We start from the raw sequence: 23,331 nt of genomic DNA, 5'->3' as shown, positions 1-23,331 counted from the left end.
AAAAATAACATTTTTCCTGCAGGAGAAAACAACAACAATGAGCTGAAAGGCACTAAAACGCTCCATAGAGCTCACATAACATGGTCTCTACACTGTAAAAAAAAAAAAACAACTGTTGTTTTTACGGTAAAAAAACGGCAGCTGTGGTTGCCAGAACTTTCCTGTAATAAATACGGTGCAACTGTTTCTAATATTACAGTAAAATTATATTAGCACTTTTGATTTCACATTTAAAATTGCCATTTTATTCCATATTTTACTGTAAAAATAAAAAACTTTTTCCGTCAAAAGAAACACTGCTCTGCCATATAATTGACAATAAAATACTTTATAAATGCTGCATGAATTAAAGATTTTACCGTTAAACATTACAGTATATTTTTGTTAGAGATCTGGTGTTTAGTACATTTAACAGTTAGAAAAAAAGCATTTTTTACAAAAGATAAATGCAAAATTTAAAGTCATGGCTTGTATATATATTACAGTATATTTTTGTTACAAACACGTTGCCAGTGTATTTTAAAGTGGAGTAATGTATTTTTGAAACAAATTTTTTTTTTTTTAAATACTGTTTTGGCTGATATATACATTTACGTTGTTTCATTGTTACTGAAACTGAATCAACCCATTTATCATTTAACGGTTTTTACTGTCATGGTTGAGCAGTTTTTCACTGTTAAATCTACAGACATTTTTTACACTGTAGCCTCTTGAAGTTATGCAAATAAATAGATCTTGTGACTCTGACAAACTATTTCACGGTCAGTGGGTTCAAGGCGTGAACCTGTTTAAATTGTTAAAGTGCTGCCAGTTTTTTTAGGTCAAACCAGAATGAAGAAGTGTCATAATGTTCCTGCTGGCATGTCAACTTGTCGTTACCTGCCAACCACAGGAACAACACCAGTCTGGCTCCTCAACAAAGGGATTGTTCATGCTGGTTTGCCAAATAAGTTGATTAAAGAAGAGTCTTAATGTTCTCTCCGGGTGTGGTGGCTCACCCTAAACCACTAAAGAATGTCATCATTGTCCATTGTGTTGAACACTTTAACCCTTAATAGGGCACTCATTGCCAATTCCAGATTCCAACCCTAGAGAATATTGGAGGATATTACAAACAGCCAGAATGTGTAAAAAAAAACAAAAAAAGACACAAAATTACTAAAAGAAGACACAAAATGAACACAAAAAGACAAAAAAAGACCAAAAAAAGTCACAAAATTACTAAAAATAGACACAAAATGACTAAAAAAAAACACAAAATGACTAAAAAAAGACACAAAATGACCAAAAAAGAAACAAAATGACTAAAAAAGACACAAAATGACTAAAAAAAGACACAAAATGACACAAAAAAGACACAAAATGACTAAAAAAAGACACAAAATGACTAAAAAAGAAACAAAATGACTAAAAAAAGACACAAAATGACTAAAAAAGACACAAAATTATTTAAAGGTAATGGTCTCTAGTTTGTGGTTGTAAAGTTTTATAAGGCTGTGATTATCCTCGAGGTCCCAGCAGCTCATTTTAACCCTTCATAGGGCACTCATTGAAATAATTCCAAATTCTAAATTTCAACCCTAGAGAATATTGGAGGATATTACAAACAGCCAGAATGTGTAAAAAAAACATACAGACCCGGGGAGGGGGGTCATATTTTGAGAAAAAAGTTTACGAGATTAAAGTGGTGAATCTGTGAGAAAACTTTGCTTTTTTACCACTTTTTTCTTGTACATCTGCAACTTTTTTTCGCGCAGGTTTACCACTTTAAATCTCTTAAATATGCAACTTTTTTTTCTTGTCGATTTGCCACTTTAATCTAGTAAATTTGCAACTTTTTTCTCATACTTGGCCCTAATATGCCGTCATAGTCAAGTTCTCCTGGTACAAGTCACTGAAGAATAACTCTGTTTGTACGACTGTTTCTTGCAGATTTTTTTTCTAAATTTTTCATTTTTACATTGGAGGTGAAGATCAATAAAGTGAATATTATTATATTATTATCATACTGATTGGTCAGATGTCATGGTGCCTGATCTTTGCTGATTAGCTGGAAGAAATCCATGTGGTTCTATGAAAAAAAGAGACATGGAGACCCAGTTTAGATATCCACTGAAGTTACTAAATACGGTTCTTCACCCAATAAAGGGTTAAATCTCTCGTGAGGCTTTGAATACCATTTCTGAGACTTGACCAACATGTGCAGTGTGCAGCACAAACGTATATTACACTTAGATATTAGAAAACAATATTAGTGAGACTTTAGTAAGAAGTTTTGAGCTTTTGCTGCTGCTGAACCTGCACAAAGTTTTTTTTGCAGAACGTGTGTGTGTGTCAAGGTTATTATAGTTAACGAAAATATTATCACCAAATAGTAGCAGCTAAAAAATTGCCGCTTTTGAGCATGGAGACGGACGGAAATATTGCACCTCTCTAAGGAAAAAAGGTACAATTATAAAGGGTATAAATAGAATAAATGGTGGTTTATTCAGTAGGAGTAGTGTAACATGTGTTAGTTTTCTCTCTGACTCACCAAACGCTGTCTAGGGAAGGTTTCTCTCTGACCCCGTAGTCTGCGTGGAACACGTCGATGGTCAAACTCTTGTTCACGTCGTGGGCCGACTCGAAGTTGGTGACCACGCGGCACGGGATGCCCAGCAGACGCATCACTGCAACCAAACACAGGCAGAGTCACAGTTTGGAGCTGCACTTTTGCAGCACACTGCACAAAAAGGTGTTTAGTCTAAAAACAAGATAAAAACACTAAATCTGAGTCAGAGCTTAATATAAGAATCTCGGATGAAGACTGGCTAAACGTGGAAAATGCAACAAACATCCACCAATTCACGGATATGGAGGGAGTTCTCTTGGGAAAACCTGATTAGATTCTTTATAACGCCCAAAGTCAAGAGTAAATATTTGAGTGTGAATCTATCCTGCTGGAGAGAATGTGGAGCAGTAAACTCAGACCATGCACATGTGTTTTGGAAATGTGATAAGGTACAACTGTTTTGGAAGATGATACATAAAACTTTGCAAGAGGTGCTGAGATATGGGATCCCTATGTGTTGTAAGTTACTCTATTTATGTAATTTTAGATAAATAGAGTAAAAAGTGTCTTTTTAAAATAATTTTGTGTTGTTTTTTAATAATTTTGTCTTTTTTAAAAATACTTTTGTGTCGTTTTTGGTAACTCTGTCTTTTTTTTGTAGTTTTGTGTCTTTTTTAGTAATTTTGTGTCTTTTTAAAATAATTTTGTGTCGTTTTTTAATAATTTTGTGTCTTTTTTGGTAATTCTGTGTCTTTTTTTGGCCATTTTTTAAAAGTATTTTAGTTTCTTTTCTGTCATTTTGTGTATTTTTTTTTAATTTTTAGTAATTTTGTGTCTTTTTTTGGTCATTTTGATACTGCCTCCAGCGGCATAAAATATACTACATGTAACATAAAATATATTACACTTTACCCGACTTTGCTAGAATTTAAGAACACGTGCATAATTGTAATTCAGCTTCTTTTTGCTGCATCTTGTTATCGTCTCTGCTAAACTGCCGTGGCACTGAAATCCAGACTTGTTTCTGGTCTCACACGCCCTGTGGAGTTAACTTCAGTCTTGGGTGGAGGCTGTTATTATTAGGAAAACGTGCATGCAGGGGATAGGTACCTGGCAAAAATACTGTTAATAGCTGGTAAAAAAGAGTGGATCCTCCGAATCGGGAACAATGGATAGAGATAATAGAGGAAATCTATATAATGGAAAAACTGACACATCACTTAAGACTGCAGGAAACGCAGTTGGAGGACAAATGGCTGAAATGGACATATTTCAGGACCTGGAACAGCGACAAAGACTGGTGAAACATCATTAGATACAGAGAACTAACGAGTGACCAAGAAGAAATGTGATTCCCAACAGGACTTTAATTTGTTTTTGTTTTTTGTTTTTTTATGTGGATGTTATGTTTGTGTATTGTGAAGTTATGTTTTTGTGTGTTGTTGGATGAAAAATGAATAAAAACCAAAGTGAAAAAAAACAAAAAAAAAACAGTAAATCTGAGGGAAATGATCTTGCTGCATGGACAGATAATTTCACTTGACAAGATTTTTTATATATTTTTTTTTTCTGTCATTTTGTATCTTTTTTAAATAATGTTGTGTCATTTTTAGTAATTCTGTGTCTTTTTTTGGTCATTTTGTGTCTTTTAAAAATAATTTTGTGTCGTTTTTTAATAATTTTGCGTCTTTTTTGGTAATTCTGTGTCTTTTTTTGGCCATTTTGTGTCTTTTTTTTTAAAGTATTTTAGTTTTTTTCTGTCATTTTGTGTCTTTTTTAAATAATGTTGTGTCATTTTTTTCTGTCATTTTGTGTCTTTTTTTGGTCACTTTGATACTGCCTCCAGCGGCATAAAATATACTACATGTAACATAAAATATATTACATGTAACATCTTGTTATCGTCTCTGCTAAACTGCCGTGGCACCGAAATCCAGACTTGTTTCTGGTCTCACACGCCCTGTGGAGTAAACTTCAGTCTTGGGTGGAGGCTGTTATTATTAGGCTTATGCTCTTATATTCAGACATTATACAGACATTCGCCCAATGTCAAAATGGTGAATTAGACGATATTATTTACTCAGATACATAAGTTACAACATGGGTTCCAGTCATATTCACATTATTATTACACAACACATATAACTAAAGGGCAGAATAGTGTTACTGTTACTTATTTGACCTATTTTGGTTGCACAGACAATATATTTTAACATTTTAAATGTATTCATGTCATTTGTGATGATGTAAGTCACCATTTTAGATATTTCATTGCAGTGAGAGCATTTTTTTTTCAGAAGATGTGCAGCTTTCATATGTATATTGGCAATAAAGGTTTTTTTTTTTTTCAGCAGTCAAGCCAGCAGAAATGACAATTCTTGCAAAATTGTTTGTTTTTTTGGTAGTTCTGTGTCTTTTTTAAAATAATTTTGTGTCTTTTTTAATAATTTTGTGTCTTTTTAGTAATTTTGTGTCTTTTTTTTTAGTAATTTTGTGTCTTTTTTTGGTAATTCCGTGTCTTTTTTGGTAATGTTGTCTTTTTTTTTAGTAATTTTGTGTCTTTTTTAGTAAATTTTTTGTCTTTTTTTGGTAATTTTGTGTCTTTTTTTGGGTCATTTTGTGTCTTTTTTGGTCATTTTGTGTCTTTTTTAAGTAATTTCGCTTTTTTCTGTCATTTTGTGTATTTTTTTGGTCATTTGTGTGTCTTTTTTTAAAATAATTTTGTGTCTTTTTTAGTCATTTTGTGTCTTTTTTTAGTCATTTTGTTTCTTTTTTGGTCATTTTGCGTCTTTTTTTTGTCATTTTGTGGGTTTTTTAGTCATTTTGTGTCTATTTTTGGTCATTTTGTGTCTTTTTTAAATCATTTTGTCTTTTTTGGTAATTTTCTGTCTTTTTTAGTCATTTTGTGTCTTTTTTTAGTCATTTTGTTTCTTTTTTGGTCATTTTGTGTCTTTTTTTAGTCATTTTGTTTCTTTTTTAGGTCATTTTGTGTCTTTTTTTAGTCATTTTGTTTCTTTTTTGGTCATTTGGTGTCTTTTTTTAGTCATTTTGTGTCTTTTTTTGGTCATTTTGATACTGCCTCCAGTGGCCCCCAGGTAATTTGAGACCAGTTTGAGACCCCTGATTTAGGTAATATCTACCATTGTAGATGTTGTTCAGAGTCAGACGTTACCTGAACACATCACAGCGGCGAACACCCAGCACTGGCCGTACTTCACCGGGTGACAGTCGATGGTGAGCCACCGCTTCAGGATGGCGTGGCTGCCGGCCCAGTGGGAGGGCCGGTGCCCGCCGATATACGGACCTCCCCATCGACCCTCCAGAACGCCATGGTCACCTTCACTGTTGATCTGGAAGAAAACAGGCACATTACAAGCTTTTATTCCATCAGATTGTAACTTTTAGTAAATGATCCAAAAACTGCACTGCAGAAAAGGTGTTTAGTCTAAAAACCAGATAAAAACAGTAAATCTGAGGGAAATGATCTTGCTGCATGGACAGATAATTTACCTTGACAAGATTTATTAAATTAAGATTATTAAATCTAGAAATAAGCATGTTGAACACTTAAAAATAAGAAAATAACTCTTAAACCAGATAAATTAAAGCTGCCAGCAGTGATGAACTGGCCCGAGCAGAGTGACCTGATGATTATTTGGTTCTTACCAAGATAAAAAAAAGTTTTTGTGTCTTTTTTTGGTGTCTTTTTGTCTCTGTTTTGTGATTTTACGTCTTTTGTTTCTTTTTTTAATGTCTTTTTGTCTTTTTTGGGTCTTTTTTTCTTTCTTTTTTTGTCATTTTGTGTCTTTTTACATCTTTTTTTGGTCACAAAATAACCCAAAAAGACGAAAAATGTACAAAAGAGATCAATTAAAGCTGCAAGCAGCGATGAACTGGCCCGAATAAAGATAATAAAAAAAACGATTTCAGATTTAGAAGTGTTGGAAAATGTATCTTGTTTTAAGAGTTAATTTCTTATTTTATGCGTTCAACATGCTTATTTCTAGATTTAATAATCTTAATTTGAGAAATCTTGTCAAGGTAAATTATCTGTCCATGCAGCAAGATCATTTCCCTCAGATTTACTGTTTTATCTGGTTTTAGACACACTTTTTTTTTTTTTGCAGTGTGTGTCACAAGTTTTACAGTTTGGAAATCAAATAATCTCGAGTAATAGAGTCAAAATGTTAAATGAAAAAGTTGACATCAAAGTTGTAAATTCAAGAATCAAACCCACTGTCCAAAGTATTAGAATAAAGTATTTGTAATAGAGCAAATAGATCTTGTTACCATAGCAACAAATTATAAGGTCAGCAGGTTCAAGGCTGTTTTATGGAGAAGTGTTGCAGGTTTTATAATTTCTTTTATCGTCTGGCAATTATTCTGAAAGTTCAACTTCATTCTGATGGTGCAAAAATTATAAAAAACGGGAAATATGAATAATACCTTATCACATTTATCCGACCGCTTTATTCACTAGTTAAATAAATTACACTTCAATTGTTTACACACAAAAGATACAAAGAGCTCATAGAACATGATGCTTTACTCTAAAATAAATCACCCCACACTTTATAAAACTACAGCAATTAAGAATTAATTAATTAGCTGACTGACAGAAAGTTCATTGGATATTATTTTGATAGAAGAAGAAGAAGAAGAAGAAGAAGAAGAAGAAGACACAAAATGACAAAAAAAAGACACAAAATAACTACAAAAGACACAACAAAAGACTTATTCTGAAAGTTCAACTTCATTCTGATGGTGCAAAAATTATAAAAAACAAAACAACAACAACAACAGGTTCCTTCTCTATTTCAATAAAGCTTCTTGTGGACTTCTTGGTAATTCTGTGTCTTTTTAAAAATAATTTTGTGTCTTTTTTAGTCATTTTGTGTCTTTTTTTAGCCATTTTGTGTCTTTTTTTGGTCATTTTGCGTCTTTTTTTAGTCATTTTGTGGTTTTTTTTAGTCATTTTGTGTTTTTTTAGTCATTTTGTGTCTTTTTTTTGTCATTTTGTGTCTTTTTTTAGTCATTTTGTGTCTTTTTTTAGTCATTTTGTTTCTTTTTTGGTCATTTTGTGTGTTTTTTTAGTCATTTTGTTTCTTTTTTGGTCATTTTGTGTCTTTTTAGTCATTTTGTGTCTTTTTTTAGTCCTTTTGTGTCTATTTTTGGTCATTTTGTGTCTTATAAAACTACAGCAATTAAGAATTAATTAATTAGCTGACTGACAAAAAATTCATTGGATATTATTTTGATAGAAGAAGAAGACACAAAATGACCAAAAAATACACAAAATGACCAAAAAAAGACACAAAATAACAACAAAAGATTTATTCTGAAAGTTCAACTTCATTCTGATGGTGCAAAAATTATAAAAAGCAAAACAAAACAACAACAGGTTCCTTCTCTATTTCCACAAAGCTTCTTGTGGACGTATCTTTGAATAAACAGGCGGTCCTACCATGGCGGAGACCACGCGGCCCACGTAGATGGGGTCAGAGCGAGCGGCCAAGTCATGGCCTTCGTGGACTTCCAGTAACTTCATACAGATTATCACCATGTCCTCCTCAAACTGGACAGACGGAGACACAAGGAGGAGACATGATCTGAGATGTTATCATGTTTTCAATATGGAGGTATTTACAGGTGCAATCTGGAGAAATGTGGTTGATATCTGAGTGTCGAGTGTGTTTGTGCCTGTTTGTGCGTGTGTGTGTGCCTGTGTGTGTTTTTGTTTATGTGTGTGTTTGTTTGTGTGTGTGTGTGTGTGTTTTGTTTATGTGTGTGTGTGTGTGTGTGTGTGTGTGTATGTGTGTGTTTTTGTTTATGAGTGTGTTTGTGTGTGTGTTTATTTGTGTGTGTGTGTGTGTGTGTGTGTGTGTGTGTGCCTGTGTTTGTTTTTGTTTATGTGTGTGTTTGTTTGTGTGTGTGTGTGTGTGTGTGTGTGTGTGTGTGTGTTTGTTTGTTTGTGTGTACGTTTATGTGTGTGTTTGCTTGTGTATATGTGTGTTTGTTTGTGTGTGTGTGTGTGTGTGTGTGTGTGTTTGTGCCTGTGTGTGTTTGTGTTTTTGTTTATGTGTGTGTTTCTGTGTTCTTGTTTCTGTGTGTTTGTGCCTGTTTGTGTGTTTTTGTTTATGTGTGTGTTTGTGTATGTGTGTTTGTGCCTGTTTGTGTGTTTGTTTATGTGTGTGTGTTTTTGTTTATGTGTGTGTGTGTGTGTGTGTGTGTTTTTTTGTTTATGTGTGTGTTTGTGTGTGTGTGTGTGTGTGTGTGTGTGTGTGTGTGTATGTGTTTTGTTTATGTGTGTTTGTGCCTGTTTGTGTGTTTGTTTGTGTGTACGTGTGTTTGTGTGTGTTTGTTTATGTGTGTGTGTTTTTGTTAGTGTGTGTGTGTGTGTGTTTTTGTTTATGTGTGTGTTTGTGCCTGTGTGTGTTTTTGTTTATGTGTGTGTTTGTGCCTGTGTGTGTTTGTGTTTTTGTTCATGTGTGTGTGTGTGTGTGTGTGTGTTTTTGTTTATGTGTGTGTGTGTGTGTGTGTTTGTGTGCGTGTGTTTTTGTTTATGTGTGTTTGTTTGTGTGTGTGTATGTTTTTGTTTGTGTGTGTGTGTGTGTTTTTGTTCATGTGTGTGTGTGTGTGTGTGTTTGTGTATGTGTTTTGTTTATGTGTGTTTGTGCCTGTTTGTGTGTTTGTTTGTGTGTACGTGTGTTTGTGTGTGTTTGTTTATGTGTGTGTGTTTTTGTTTATGTGTGTGTTTGTGCCTGTGTGTGTTTTTGTTTATGTTCATGTGTGTGTGTGTGTGTGTTTTTGTTTATGTGTGTGTGTGTGTGTGTGTGTGTGTGTGCGTGTGTTTTTGTTTATGTGTGTTTGTTTGTGTGTATGTGTGTGTGTGTATGTTTTTGTTTGTGTGTGTGTGTGTGTGTGTGTGTGTTTTTGTTTATGTGTGTGTGTGTGTGTGTGTGTGTGTGTGTGTTTGTGCCTGTGTGTTTTTGTTTATGTGTGTGTGTGTGTGTGTTTGTTCATGTGTGTGTGTGTGTGTGTTTGTGCCTGTGTGTTTTTGTTTATGTGTGTGTGTGTGTGTGTACCTGTCCAAAGTCCCAGTGTAGAGAAGAGATGTAGTTGTGACTTCCTCTGTAGATGGTTCCATCTTCATTCATCACGTACTCTTTTCTCTCCGCATCGTCCTCCAGATACACAGAGTCCTCTGCAGACAGACACACAACAAAAGACACAAAATGAACAAAAAAGACACAAAATGAAAAGTGGAAAAAAGCAACTTTTTTCTCCCAGATTCACCACTTTAACCCTTAACAGGACACTCATTGAAATACTTGCAAATTCCAAATTTCAACCCTAGAGAATATTGGAGGATATTACATACTGCCAGAATGTGTAAAAAAAAAAAAAAGATATGAAAATAATATTTTGAGAAAAAAGTTTACAAGATTAAAGTGGCAAATCTACGAGAAAAAAATGCGCAGATTTATGAGATTTAAAGTGGTGAATTTTGGAGAAAAAAGTTGCTTTTTTCCCACTTTTTTCTCATAAATCTGCAACTTTTTTCATGCAGATTTGCCACTTTAACCCATAAGAACCCAGACCCAGTTATCCTTAAAGGATGTGTTCTGTAAGTGGACCACATAGAACACATTTCTGATGTTTTTAAAAAAAATACTACCCCTAAAGGTCAAAGATCTGTGATGTGACACATATGTTACAATGGGCGCTTATGGTATTTATGTTTATGATATTATTTCTTTTAAAATAGAAAAAAACTAGACACATTTTCTGCTTACAGAGACACAAATTTGCCTTTTTATTTTGCATCTCCATAACATATATCAAAATTGTGACTTTAATTTGTTCAAGAAATATGGTCAGAACAAGTTAAATGCAATACAGGACACCCTATTAACGGATTAGAATTGTTGAATGGGTTTAAACTTAGCCTCATAACAAAAAATAAGCTTTTTAAAATTAGCTACTTTTTCACATTTCTGTTTTCAGTCACAGCCACATTTTGGAGAAGTCACTTCTTGTTAAAGTCACATGACCACCACACCAGGGTGTTGAGTATGTGTCACTTAGGGATTTGATGAGTTAAAGTGAAGCATAAAGCTTAAAATGGGAGATTATAGTATATTTAAAGTGTTTGTTACACGGGTGTCACCGTGGGTTCTTATGGGTTAAATCGCTTAAATCTGCAAAAAATTTTCTTGTAGATTTGCCACTTTAATCTAGTAAATTTGCAAATTACTCAAAATATTACCTGAAGTTACCAAATATTGTTCTTTGCCTGATAAAGGGTTCAGTAATGAGAGAGAAAGATGATCCTCCTACCAGGACTAAATATAACTAAAAAAGACACAACAAAAGACACAAAATGACCAAAAAAGACACAAAAGACACAAATTGGCTAAAAAAAGACAAAATAACTTTAAAAAAAGACCAAATATCACCAAAAAATACACAAAATAACTAAAAAGATACAAAAAGACACAAAATAACTAAAAAAGACACAACAAAAGACACAAAATGACCAAAAAAAACACAAAATGACCAAAAGAAGACACAAAAACACACAAAATGGCTAAAAAAAGACACAAAATAACTAAAAAAAAGACAAAAAAAGACACAACATGAGAAGACACAAAAGGTCATAGTTCATAAAACTACAGCAATTAATAATTAATTAATTAGTTGACTGGATATTATTTTGGTAGTTTGAGTAATTTGTCGTGCAAAATAAACATTCACATCAGTCAAAATCAACCAACTCCAACAATGAAACCAGGGAACATTTTCTACTTTGAGTACTTTAAGTATTGATAGATAAAGATGTCCTCCTACCAGGACACCAGGGGTTGTAGAGCACCACCGGCGTCCCCAGCAGCGTCTCCTCGTCCCGGTGCTTCACCGTCAGCAACCACTCCCCGATGGGGACGTCGGCCGGCGGCGTGATGTTGAGGAGGAGGCTGCCCGTCAGCGGAGAAGAGTCTTTGTGCTCCTCGACCTTCCACACCGCCTTCGCTGACGCTGAACGGACCGGATCTGGGATACCGAAGACTGAAAGGGTCCCCGAGTCCTCACTGACAGATGTTCCTGTAGAGAGGAGCCACTCAGTGAGTCACGTGTTCATTTACTGCTGTAAAAACACCCTAAAGACATATACTACAGATATATACTACAGACAAATACTACAGATATATACTAGAGTCACGATACAATAATATTGTGATTTTATATGGAAGTTTAATGGGAGTTTTATATGAATGGCACTTTACCGTGTTGTGTGTGGAAGGTCCCTTTAATTACTTTTTTTTGGTAATTTTGTCTTTTTTTAAATAATTTTTGTGTCTTTTTTTATGTAATTTAGTGTTTTTTCAGTCATTTTGTGTCTTTTCTGGTCATTTTGTGTCTTTCTTAAATAATTTTGTGTCTTTTTTTGAAATTCTGTGTATTTTTTTGTCATTTTGTGTCTTTTTATGTAGGCCTAATTTATTGTTTTTTCAGTCATTTTGTGTCTTTATTAAAACGTTTTGTGTCTTGTTTGGTAATTCTGTGTATTTTTTGTCATTTTATGTCTTTTTTATGTAATTTAGTGTTTCTTTCAGTCATTGTGTCTTTTTTGGTAATTTTGTGTCTTTTTTAAATAATTTTGTGTCTTTTTTGGAAATTCTGTGTATTTTTGGTCATTTTGTGTCTTTTTATGTAATTTAGTGTTTTTTCAGTCATTTTGTGTCTTTTTTGGTAATTTTGTGTCTTTATTAAAACATTTTGTGTCTAGTTTGGTAATTCTGTGTATTTTTTTGTCATTTTGTCTTTTTTTGTAATTTAGTGTCTTTTATATGTAATTTAGTGTCACGATACAATATTATTGTGATTTTATATGGAAGTTTAATGGGAGTTTTATATGAATGGCACTTTTGTGTGGAAGGTCCCTTTAATTACTTTTTTTGGTAATTTTGTGTATTTTTTTTTTAACAATTTTGTTTTTTTGTGGTAATTTTGTCTTTTTTAAATAATTGTGTGTCTTTTTTATGTAATTTAGTGTTTTTTCAGTTATTTTGTGTCTTTTTTGGTAATTTTGTGTCTTTTTTAAATTTTGTGTCTTTTTTAGTAATTTTGTGTCTTTTTGGTAATTTAGTTTTTCTGTCATTTTGTGTCTCTTTTGGTAATTTTGTGTCTTTTTAAAATAATTTTTGTGTCTTTTTTGGAAATTCTGTGTCTTTTTTGGTAATTCTGTGTCTTTTTTGGAAATTCTGTGTCTTTTTTGGTAATTCTGTGTATTTTTTGTCATTTTGTGTCTTTTTTTGGTAATTTTGTCTTTTTTTAAATACTTTTTGTGTCTGTTTTGGTCATTTTGTTTCTTTTTTAAGTAATTTAGTTTTTTTCTGTCATTTTGTGTCTTTTTTTTGGTCAAGGGAAACACTTAAAGTCTCATTGTAGTAAAAATAAAGTATAAAAAATAATAATCATGGTGTAAATCCATAAAAATGCCCTCCAGCTTGAGAGTTTTATTACAATAATTTGGTCATTTGAGATGATTTATTGTTTTTATGACATTATAAGTACTTACAAAGGCTATTACATGTTGGGTTTTTAGTAGATTCTTTGAATCTATCTACCTGTCTGTCTGTCTGTCTGTCCATCCATACAAATTTTCACATTTTTTCAAATCCACTGAGCATGTAAATGTGGTTATATTTATCTTAGACTAGGGCTGTGGCTGTTTTCACACAAATTAAGTCATTATTTAATAAATGATTTAATTTGTTGCTGTCCAACAGAAGACCCAGTGTGAATGCAGACTGACCCAGTAATGCGGTGATGGTGAGCGGGTGCAGGGACGGGTTGAAGGGTTTGCTCAGGCCGAGGCTGATTTTGAAGGGCTGGCCTCGCCTAGCAACCAGCTCCTTGGTTGTGATTTCACTGGTGTGGTGGAGGAAGTTGTTGACCATAGGGAGATGGTCCACTCCAGTAAAAACTGGAAAAGAATAAGCAACATGAAGAAGTTAATAAAAATAAATGTCTGTACATCAGGCTGCTGAAAAAGAGGACAAGCCTTAAAAAAGTTCAGACAAATCTAACTTCATCACTATACAATTTTTTATAACAAAGCACGTTTCCAAAGTATGAAAAGTTGTGACAAACAGGAAGATGGTGGCCGTAATTTAAATTATGTGATTTTGCATCATTTTAAGTCCTGCAGCCATATATTTTATATTTTTTCTGCTCATGCACCTTAATGTTACAACATCTTCTCTTTTATTTATTTGTCTATTTATATTTATATATGTATGTATGTGTGTGTGTGTGTTGTGTCTTTGTTTGTGTGTGTGTGTGTGTGTGTTTGTGTGTGTTTTTGTGTGTTGTGTGTTTGTTTGTATGTGTGTGTGTTTGTTTGTTTGTGTGAATGTGTGTTTGTGTGTGTGTGTGTGTGTGTGTTTTTGTGTGAATGTGTGTTTGTGTGTATGTGTGCTTGTGTGTGTGTTTGTTTGTTTGTGTGTGTTTGTTTGTTTGTTTTTGTGTGTGTGTGTGTGTGTGTGTGTGTGTGTGTGTGTGTGTGTTTGCCTGTGTGTGTGTTATTGTGTGAATGTGTGTTTGTGTGTTTGTGTGTATATGTGCTTGTGTGTGTGTGTGTTTGTTTGTTTTTGTGTGTGTGTGTGTGTTTGTGTGTGTGTGTGTGTGTGTGTGTGAAAAATCTAACTTTGTCACTATACAATTTTTATAACAAAGCAAATTTCCAAAGTATGAAAAGTTGTGACAAACAGAAAGATGGTGGCCGTAATTTAAATTATGTGATTTTGCATCATTTTCAACTGCACAATGGAAACACTTAAAGTCTCATTGTAGTAAAAATAAAGTATAAAAAATAATAATCATGGTGTAAATGCCCTCCAGCTTGAGAGTTTTATTACAATAATTTGGTCGCTAGAGATGATTTATTGTTTTTATGACATTATAAGTACTTACAAAGGCTATTACATGTTGGGTTTTTAGTAGATTCTTTTTTTATTATAGTACAGACAGCTATTAAAACAGTGGCTGTGGCTTAAAACTCAATGTTAATTCAACTTTAAATGTAATATACACAAAAATAAACACCACATTAACAGCATTTGGAAATATTTTTCATCGTCAGCTTCGACTGTAGAATGAATGTCACCTACTGATAATCCAACTTTTAGTATTTGCACATCAGTAATGGATGAATGGAAACCTATTAAATACATTTGCTGAGACAAAATTTGGACTATAAAATAGCCTTAAATAACTATTTTCTGTTTGATTTTAGCCTAATTTAATCTGGATGCTCATGTTTTCTCACATGCAATGGATAAAACATATATGTATATATATATACATATATATATATATATATATATATATATATATATAAAGCATTTCTAGATATTTCTGGATCTTTTTCTGGATTTTCTAGATTATTTTTCGAGAATCTAGAAATGCTTTAGAAAAATCGATAGAAGGATCAAGAAAAAATCTAGAAAATAATTCAGAAATATCTAGAAAAGCTTTTGAAAAATTAAAAGGATCTAGAAAAATGTAGAAAATGCTAAAGAAATGCTCTTGTAAAAACTAGAAAAAAAGAAAAAGATAAAACATTTTTTAGAATGTCCATTGCAGGTCAAAAAAAAAAAAAAATAAAAAAAAAAAAAAAAATATATATATATATATATATATATATATATATATATATATATATATATATATATATATATTTTTTATTATAAGATAACACGTTTCCTTTTGTAAAAATGATAAAAGGGATTGGTTTAAGGTGGAGCAGTCTCAGACAGACAGAGTTCATATGAGGCGAGGGAGTAACGTGACTTGGTTTCACCTCATCAAAGTGTCGTATTCAAAGTTAGCGTGTACCGTAAAAGTAGGTCAGGGTGGAGCTGACAGTGGGTTTGATTATGTAAACACTTTTGGCAGAGAGTAAATGTCACCGGTGCTGAAATACACGAGGTAGAAAAATGTGTGGGGATGGGGCAAGATGTGACATGAAATTATGATATGGGAGAAGAAGAAAATGCTCGCCTACACCTGTGAAACGCCCTGAAATGTTACAGAGAAACACGATCCTGAAGCAGATTAGAGCAGTTTAGAGAGAACACATCATGCATACTTTGTGCTTTCTACCAGAACATGTTTTACATTATTCTCATGCTGCTGCACCTCTTTGAACCCTCTGTCCCACCTTTACTAATAAAAGAGCCCTTGTTGGATTAAAAAAAAGAGATATAATGTTGGAATGGAGCCACAAACCTTATTTTGAGCCTTAGAATGGACATAAAACAGTCTACTAAATCTAGATTAACATTAACAATAGGTCATAATGAGCATTTATTTATATAATTTTGTCAGAATGCAGATGAGAGGCTGGAAACCGAAGAAATATCTCAACAGATTTGGATCTGAAAGCTGTAGCTGAGCAAGGAAAACTAAATTTAGAGGTTAGGGTGCCGGCCCCGAGCTATGATCCACATATATTAGTGGACTAAAAATGTTTTAAAAACATTTTAACTGACATTATAATACACACATTTTTACAATTGAAGAATACAAATTGCTCTGGGCCTACACCAATGATAAATTAAATTTAAAATGTAAAGAAATAAATAAACCCCTGGTTTAGGTTAGGGCAAGAATATCAGCCATTTTGTCATTTTGTGTCTTTCTTTAACAATTTTGTGTCTTTTTTGATCATTTTGGTTCTTTTTTAAGTAATTTAGTTTTTTGGTTATTTTGTGTCTCTTTTGGTAATTTTGTGTGTTTTGTAAATAATTTTGTGTCTTTTTTGGAAATTCTGTGTATTTTTGTCATTTTGTGTATTTTTTTTGTCATTTTTTGTCTTTTTTATGTAATTTAGTGTTTTTTCAGTCATTTTGTGTCTTTTCTGGTAATTTAGTGTCTTTCTTAAATAATTTTGTGTCTTGTTTGGTAATTCTGTGTATTTTTTTGTAATTTTGTCTTTTTTTGTAATTTAGTGTTTAATTCATTCGCTCTTAAATTCACAACTTTTTTTGTGTGTTTTAATGAGATTTCTATCTATCTATCTATCTAGATCTCTAAATTAAATTTAAAATGTAAAGAAATAAATAGACCCCTGGTTTAGGTTAGGACAAGAATATCAGCCAATCAGAGGCAGTTTAGGGCGGGAAATGCTTTAACCATTGTAGGAAAAAAAAAAACTGTTGGCAATTGTGTTTTTTAGATCTCTCTATCAACCCATCTCTGCACCATCCATCATTGAAATTGTGGAGGAATCAATAACATCAGCAACCAGCAGAAAATGTTGGCATTGTACATTTATGGAAACCAAAGATATGTTGATCTGCAATGGTTTTGTTTTTGGGCTGATGTCAAGCAATTTGGTGTTAAAAGTCATGTACAGTAGTGTTAATCCAGGTTTTTAGTATATTTTTTTATTGCTACATGGCAAACAAGGTACCAGTAGGTGCAGTAGATTCCCAGAAAACCAACAAGACCCAGAATTCATGATATGCAGCTCTTAAGGCTGTGCAATTGGGCAATTAGTTGAAAGGGGTGTGTTAAAAAAAAAACCTACTGTAGGTCCACTGTTGGCTGGAAGTAGCGTTTTTGTGTTTTTTAAAGTCTAGCCCGGTTCCTTTTAACTAACCTTAATCAAGTGGTTTTGGTTCCTAACCTTAACCAAAGTTTTTAATGCCTGCACTGCAAAAAAGCCAACTTGTATTTTTTGGCCTAAAACAGTGATTTATGTTGGTAAAACTTGGAAATATAAATTATTGACATTTAGGGCAATAATGTAAGTTAGCACAACAAAGGAAGCCAGTTGTCTGCTCAAAAACAAGTTGGTGAGTTGTTGTTACTTATATCTTTAAGTTGGGGTTCACAACAAGGGACAATAGTTCTGATAACTCTTATTTCTTTGTTGGGAAATTCGGTCATTAGCGAAAGCTAGCGGCTAACTGATGCTAGCGGCTAACTGATGCTAGCGGCTAACTGATGCCAGCGGCTAACTGATGCTAGCGGCTAACTGACGCCAGCGGCTAACTGACGCTAGCGGCTAACTGATGCTAGTGGCTAACTGATGCTAGCGGCTAACTGATGCTAGCGGCTAACTGATGCCAGCGGCTAACTGATGCTAGCGGCTAACTGATGCCAGCAGCTAACTGATGCCAGCGGCTAACTGATGCTAGCGGCTAACTGATGCTAGCGGCTAACTGATGCCAGCGGCTAACTGATGCTAGCGGCTAACTGATGCCAGCGACTAACTGATGCTAGCGGCGCTGCTTGTTACAGCTACAAGAGTAGCCATTAGCGTATCAATGCTAACTCAACATTGTGGTTGCAACATTAGCTGACATTTCATAGCAGCGTTACAATCGTGCCAATTCAGCACATTGCAGAAGTTAGCAGAAGTAAGGATTAAAAGTTATTACAATGTAAAATCATAAGTTAGTACAACTTACAGTTGAGTTGACAAAAATCTGAATTCAGAGTTGAGCAAACTCAAAAACAAAACTTAAAATATTTAGTTTAATTGTCCAACTTAAAATTGTATCGAAGTTTGTTGCCTTGAAATTTTGAGTTCACCCAACTTTTGTTTTTTTGCAGTGTGCTACCAGCTGCATCCTTTTGCAGATTTAAAAAAAAGAAAAAGACAACACCCATTCACCCTAAAGCCCTTTACATACTCCACAAGAGGAGATACATTAGTTCTTGTTCTCAAGGCGGCAAGAACAAGAAAAAGTACTTTCTGGCCAGGACATTTCATACTCCACGACTCATTCATATTCTAACTTCTGACCAATCACACGATAGTTCTTGGACACCACACAAGAAAAAAGTTCGGTAACTCTTTATAATAAGGTCCTTAATAACCATTAATTAACAAGTAATAAGGCATTGTTCTCACTTTAGATCCGGTAGTTGCAAAAAGCATAGTTAACTTATAGTTAACTTATAATAGATGAGCAATAAAGTATATTTTAATATCAATAAGCAAACAAAATGAGATTAATAAAGGCATGGCAAAGACATAATGGGTGGGTCATGGGTGTTTGTAATGCCATTATTAACACTCATATGAGCTTATAAACACACAATAATGTTAATAAGCATCTTGTAAGGACTTACAAGGGCCTTATTACTTGTTAATTAATGGTTATTACAAGGACCTTAACCCATAAGAACCCAGAGCCAGTTATCCATAAAGGAAAGTTATGGGGGATATATCACAGACCAAGTGAACCATGCAGAACATATTTATGATGGGTTTTTTTTTGTCATTCTGTGTCTTTTTTTAGTAATTTTGTGGGGGGTTTTGTGTCTTTTTTAAGTAGTTTATTTTTTTTTTCTGTCATTTTGTGTCTTTTTTTAAGTAATTTAGTGTTTTTTCAGTCATTTTGTGTCTTTTTTTGGTCATTTTGTGTCTCTTTTTTTTAGTAATTTTGTGTCTTTTTTAAGTAATTTAGTTTTTTTCTGTCATTTTGTGTCCTTTTTTGTAATTTTGTGTCTTTTTTGGTCATTTTGTGTCTTTTTAAGTCATTTTGTTTGTCTTTTTTGTGTCTTTTTTAAGTAATTTAGATTTTTTGGTCATTTTGATACTGCCGCCAGCGGCCCCCAGGTAATTTGAGTTTGAGACCCCTGTTCTAGAATATTTAAAGTGTTTGTTACATGGGTGTCACCGTGGGTTCTCATGGGTTAATATAAAGCATTACCAAAAAAAGTTCTGTCCAGATGATGTGTCGAGAACAGAGAAATTTGTTCTCTCTCCCAGGGCTGCAAGAACAGAATGACATCATTTTGTTCTTGCAGTAGAACATAATGATGTAATTATGTTCTGCTGCAAGAACAGAATGACATCATTCTGTTCTTGCAGCCCTGGGAGAGAGAACTAATTTGTATTAGCGTTTAGCAAAAAGCAGCAATGTGGCGGTAAAGTGTTCTGCACCAACAAAAATAAGAAAAAGAATAATCGATTCTCCTTTGAGTTGCAAGAAACACTTACACTACCGGTCAAAAGTTTTAGAACACCACAATTTTTCAATTCTTTATTGAAATTCAAGCAGTTCAAGTCAAATGAACAGCTTGAAAGGGTCCAAAGGTAAGTGGTGAACTGCCAGAGGTAAATAAAAAAAGGTAAGCTTAACCAAAACTGTTTGAATTATACAAGTAGGCCTTTTTCAGGGAACAAGAAATGGGTTAACAACTTAACTCTATGGAGTCTTGGGCTATTTTGTCCATTTTTGAATTCTTTTCATGTCTTTGTAAGTAATTTTGTGTCTTTTTTTGGTCATTTTGTGTCTTTTTTTGGTCATTTTGTGTCTTTTTTTAGTCATTTTGTGTCTTTTTGTGTCTTTTTTTTTTGGTCATTTTGTGTCTTTTTTTAGTCCTTTAGTCCAACATAAAATGTGATTTTGAATCGTTTTTTTACTTTCAAAACACTAACATGCTCAATCAAGAATTTTAAATGTTGCAAATGTGCATTCATTTCAGAGTACACTGAGACATTAAACTGCATCATTTTCAATTCAATTCTGGAAAAGTTGGTGTGTTCTAAAACTTTTGACCAGTAGTGTAATTTAAAGCAGTTTGCTTTAAGAGACAGGTTTGTACAGAGGGGGGACAGAGAGTTCTCAGTAAGAGCCCGAGGCTCTGAACAACCTGCCTCAGGAAACCAGGTCGGTTGAGTCAGTGATCTCTTTTAAATCTCTTCTTAAGACAAACTTTTAGCAGACAGCCTTTCCTGATTCTACCTGAACTTTACCTTCCCTTGAACTCTCTTTTAATTGCACAGAACTATGTAATTCTCTGACATTATTTGTATCTGTTGTCTGTTGTAAAGCACTTTGTAACATGCGTTTTGAAAAGTGCTCTATAAATAAAAAAATGTATTATTTGTACAACATGAGCATGACAGAGAGATTCTGAGATTGATGGCTTTAGTGTTTCTAAAGAGGCCTGGAGCCAATTCCTGACGTGCTGAACATTTTCAACATTATTAGATTTTAAATTTGAGTTTCTTTTCCATTGTGAACATTGTGAATTTACAGTTCATACTTTTACTACTGATACTATCACGACACAAAGCTGAAAAATGCTACCATACAGCATTTCCCCATTCATATCTTGGTATTTGAGTAATGAATCTGAATAGACAGATTGTCAAAATGTGTCACCTGCTTTCTTTCTTTCCCTCTTTTTTTTAAACCAACTTGTTTGAAACTTAAAGTTAATGTAATAGTTTACTTTAAATTACCTAATGCCTCAGAATGTTATAAAATTGGCACTTTACATGATTGAAAATGTAATAAAACCCAATATTGTTATAAAAGTATATATATATATATATATATATATATATATATATATATATATACAGTACAGGCCAAAAGTTTGGATACACACCTTCTCATTCAATGCATTTTCTTTATTTTCATGATTATTTACATTGTAGATTCTCACTGAAGGCATCAAAACTATGAATGAACACATATGGAATTATGTACTTAACAAAAAAGTGTGAAATAACTGAAAACATGTCTTATATTCTAGTAAGCAAAGGGTGGTTACTTTGAGGAATCTAAAATACAAAATTCCACGTGTTCATTCATAGTTTTGATGAATCTACAATGTAAATAGTCATGAAAATAAAGGAAACGCATTGAATGAGAAGGTGTGTCCAAACTTTTTTCCTGTACTGTACATATTACCAATAATGTAAAAACCTTTCTGATGGCTCATTTGCTCAACTGCATCCAAACTGATTACATTTTTTGTTACATTTTTGTTTTTGTAATCACACACTCTATAATAATCTTTAATGAGAAGCACGCAAGTCATTGTTTTCAGCTGCTATGGAAACAATGGTTATTATTATCTCTCCACGGTTGCTATCGAACAGCTTCCCAGGTAACAAAGGGCGACTGAGGTGATGAGATCCAACAACAAGGAGGATTTATTATTCTTTCATTATTATTATTATCAGACATGTTACACAACTAAACACAACATGAAGAACTTTCATATTCATTCATATACCCAGGATGCATGCAAGCAAATTACAGTTGAACTCAAAAACTGAAACCTTATAGTTCAAAGACTAAACTTACTGGATTGTTTTGGTTCCGCCGGCATCTGTGCAGGATCAGGATTTCCCATCTCACAACTGTAGATGTCAGGACAATGTGTGAAATAAACCCTGGCAGGCTCTCAGCAGCAGCACACTGACAGGAAACCTCCTTTTATTTGTGTTTTTAAACACCTGGCAAGCCCCGCCCCCTCATATTTTAACATTCAAACCTGTCAACCTACATTGTTAACCATTTCCTGCAAGTTCAAACTCTGCAGCTGCCCGCAGCATAAAGAGGTTGTTTTTTTTTTTTTGCAGGTGTCTATTTACTTTGCTGCCATCTCATTATAGTACATCAGACACACATCACACAGCTCAGATTATATGATTAGCAGTAAGCTACCTACACTGTAAAAAATGTTTGTAGAAATAACAGTAAAACACTGTCAAATAAATCAGAAATAGGGCGTAAAATGAAAAATTCTATATCACCGTTTTAGACACTTTTAATTACCGTAAATCAATGAATAGCACAAAACTTTTACTTTTACTGTCATAAACTGGAAGAAACACACGGTTTTGCTGTAAAAATATAACATTTTCATGCAAAATTTATGGAGAAATACCATGATGTGTGAATGAATGACACAATAACCCTAAAAAATAACAGGATTATTCAGTCTAAATGACAATTTTTTGCTGATATTTACATTTAAATTTAGAATAGAAAACCCACTCACTGTAATTTTTACGGTGAGGTTCTGGCAACCACAGCTGCCGGTATTTTACCGTAAATTAAACAGAATATTTTTTACAGTGTATGCATCGGTGTAAGTTTATGATGTTAAATGATGTAATGATGGCAATTAATCCACCCATAAGATAATAATATCATATAGCTGCACCCATCTTCCGCTAGTTCTGAAGAAGATGAAGTAGGCAAATGTATAAAGTTGGCAAAGTTATAAATAAACTAAACCGGTTCGTCCTGATCTGCTGTGAAAACTCACACTGTGCAGTAATGCCAGGGAGTGGCTGGGAGAGTCTCAACATTAAGTACACTATCTTGGCAAATAAAACAATACTTTGTCTCTAAATGTATTTGAGTGGTTGGCATAGATTTACATGAGTCATCTGTTTTCAAAGAGAACAGACTATTTAATAACAGAAAAACTTTTCTGGACGTTTCTCATTTATTGGCACTGCAAAAAGGTGTGTCTAAAAACCAGATAAAAACAGTAAATCTAAAGGTCTAAAACCAGATCAAACAGTAAATCTAAAGGTCTAAAACCAGATCAAACAGTAAATCTAAAGGTCTAAAACCAGATAAAAACAGTAAATCTGAGGGAAATGATCTTGCTGCATGGACAGATAATTGCACTTGACAAGATTTCTTAAATTAAGATTATTAAATCTAGAAATAAGCATGTTGAACGCTTAAAATAAGAGATTAACTCTTAAAACAAGATAAATAATCTAACACTTCTAAATCTAAAGGTTTTTTTTTATCTTGGTAAGAAACAAATAATCATCAGGTCACTCTGCTCGGGCCAGTTCATCACTGCTGGCAGCTTTAATTTATCTGGTTTTAAGAGTTAATTTCTTATTTTAAGCGTTCAACATGCTTATTTCTAGATTTAATAATCCTAATTTAAGAAATCTTGTCAAGTGCAATTATCTGTCCATGCAGCAA

At 33.4% G+C, this 23,331-nt stretch overlaps 1 protein-coding gene across 1 annotated transcript in view; it reads right to left on the bottom strand.

Annotated features, from left to right (window-relative positions):
- The window catches only part of tgm8 (transglutaminase 8), a 33,912-nt gene extending 12,079 nt beyond the window's left edge, over nt 1–21,833 (bottom strand). The window contains exons 1-7 of the mRNA XM_059330265.1: nt 21,679–21,833; nt 13,368–13,538; nt 11,402–11,653; nt 9,637–9,755; nt 8,016–8,126; nt 5,724–5,901; nt 2,534–2,669 (exon numbers count right to left, since the gene is read on the bottom strand). Of these exons, the coding sequence (XP_059186248.1) occupies nt 2,534–2,669; nt 5,724–5,901; nt 8,016–8,126; nt 9,637–9,755; nt 11,402–11,653; nt 13,368–13,538; nt 21,679–21,727 (1,016 nt within the window). The 5' untranslated portion in view covers nt 21,728–21,833. The remainder of the gene's footprint in view (nt 1–2,533; nt 2,670–5,723; nt 5,902–8,015; nt 8,127–9,636; nt 9,756–11,401; nt 11,654–13,367; nt 13,539–21,678) is intronic.
- Between the last annotated feature and the right edge of the window lie 1,498 nt (nt 21,834–23,331).

Source organism: Centropristis striata, chromosome 3 (genome assembly GCF_030273125.1).
Source record: "Centropristis striata isolate RG_2023a ecotype Rhode Island chromosome 3, C.striata_1.0, whole genome shotgun sequence".
In the NCBI taxonomy this organism is placed as follows: domain Eukaryota; kingdom Metazoa; phylum Chordata; class Actinopteri; order Perciformes; family Serranidae; genus Centropristis; species Centropristis striata.
This window is presented reverse-complemented; position numbering and strand designations above follow the sequence as displayed.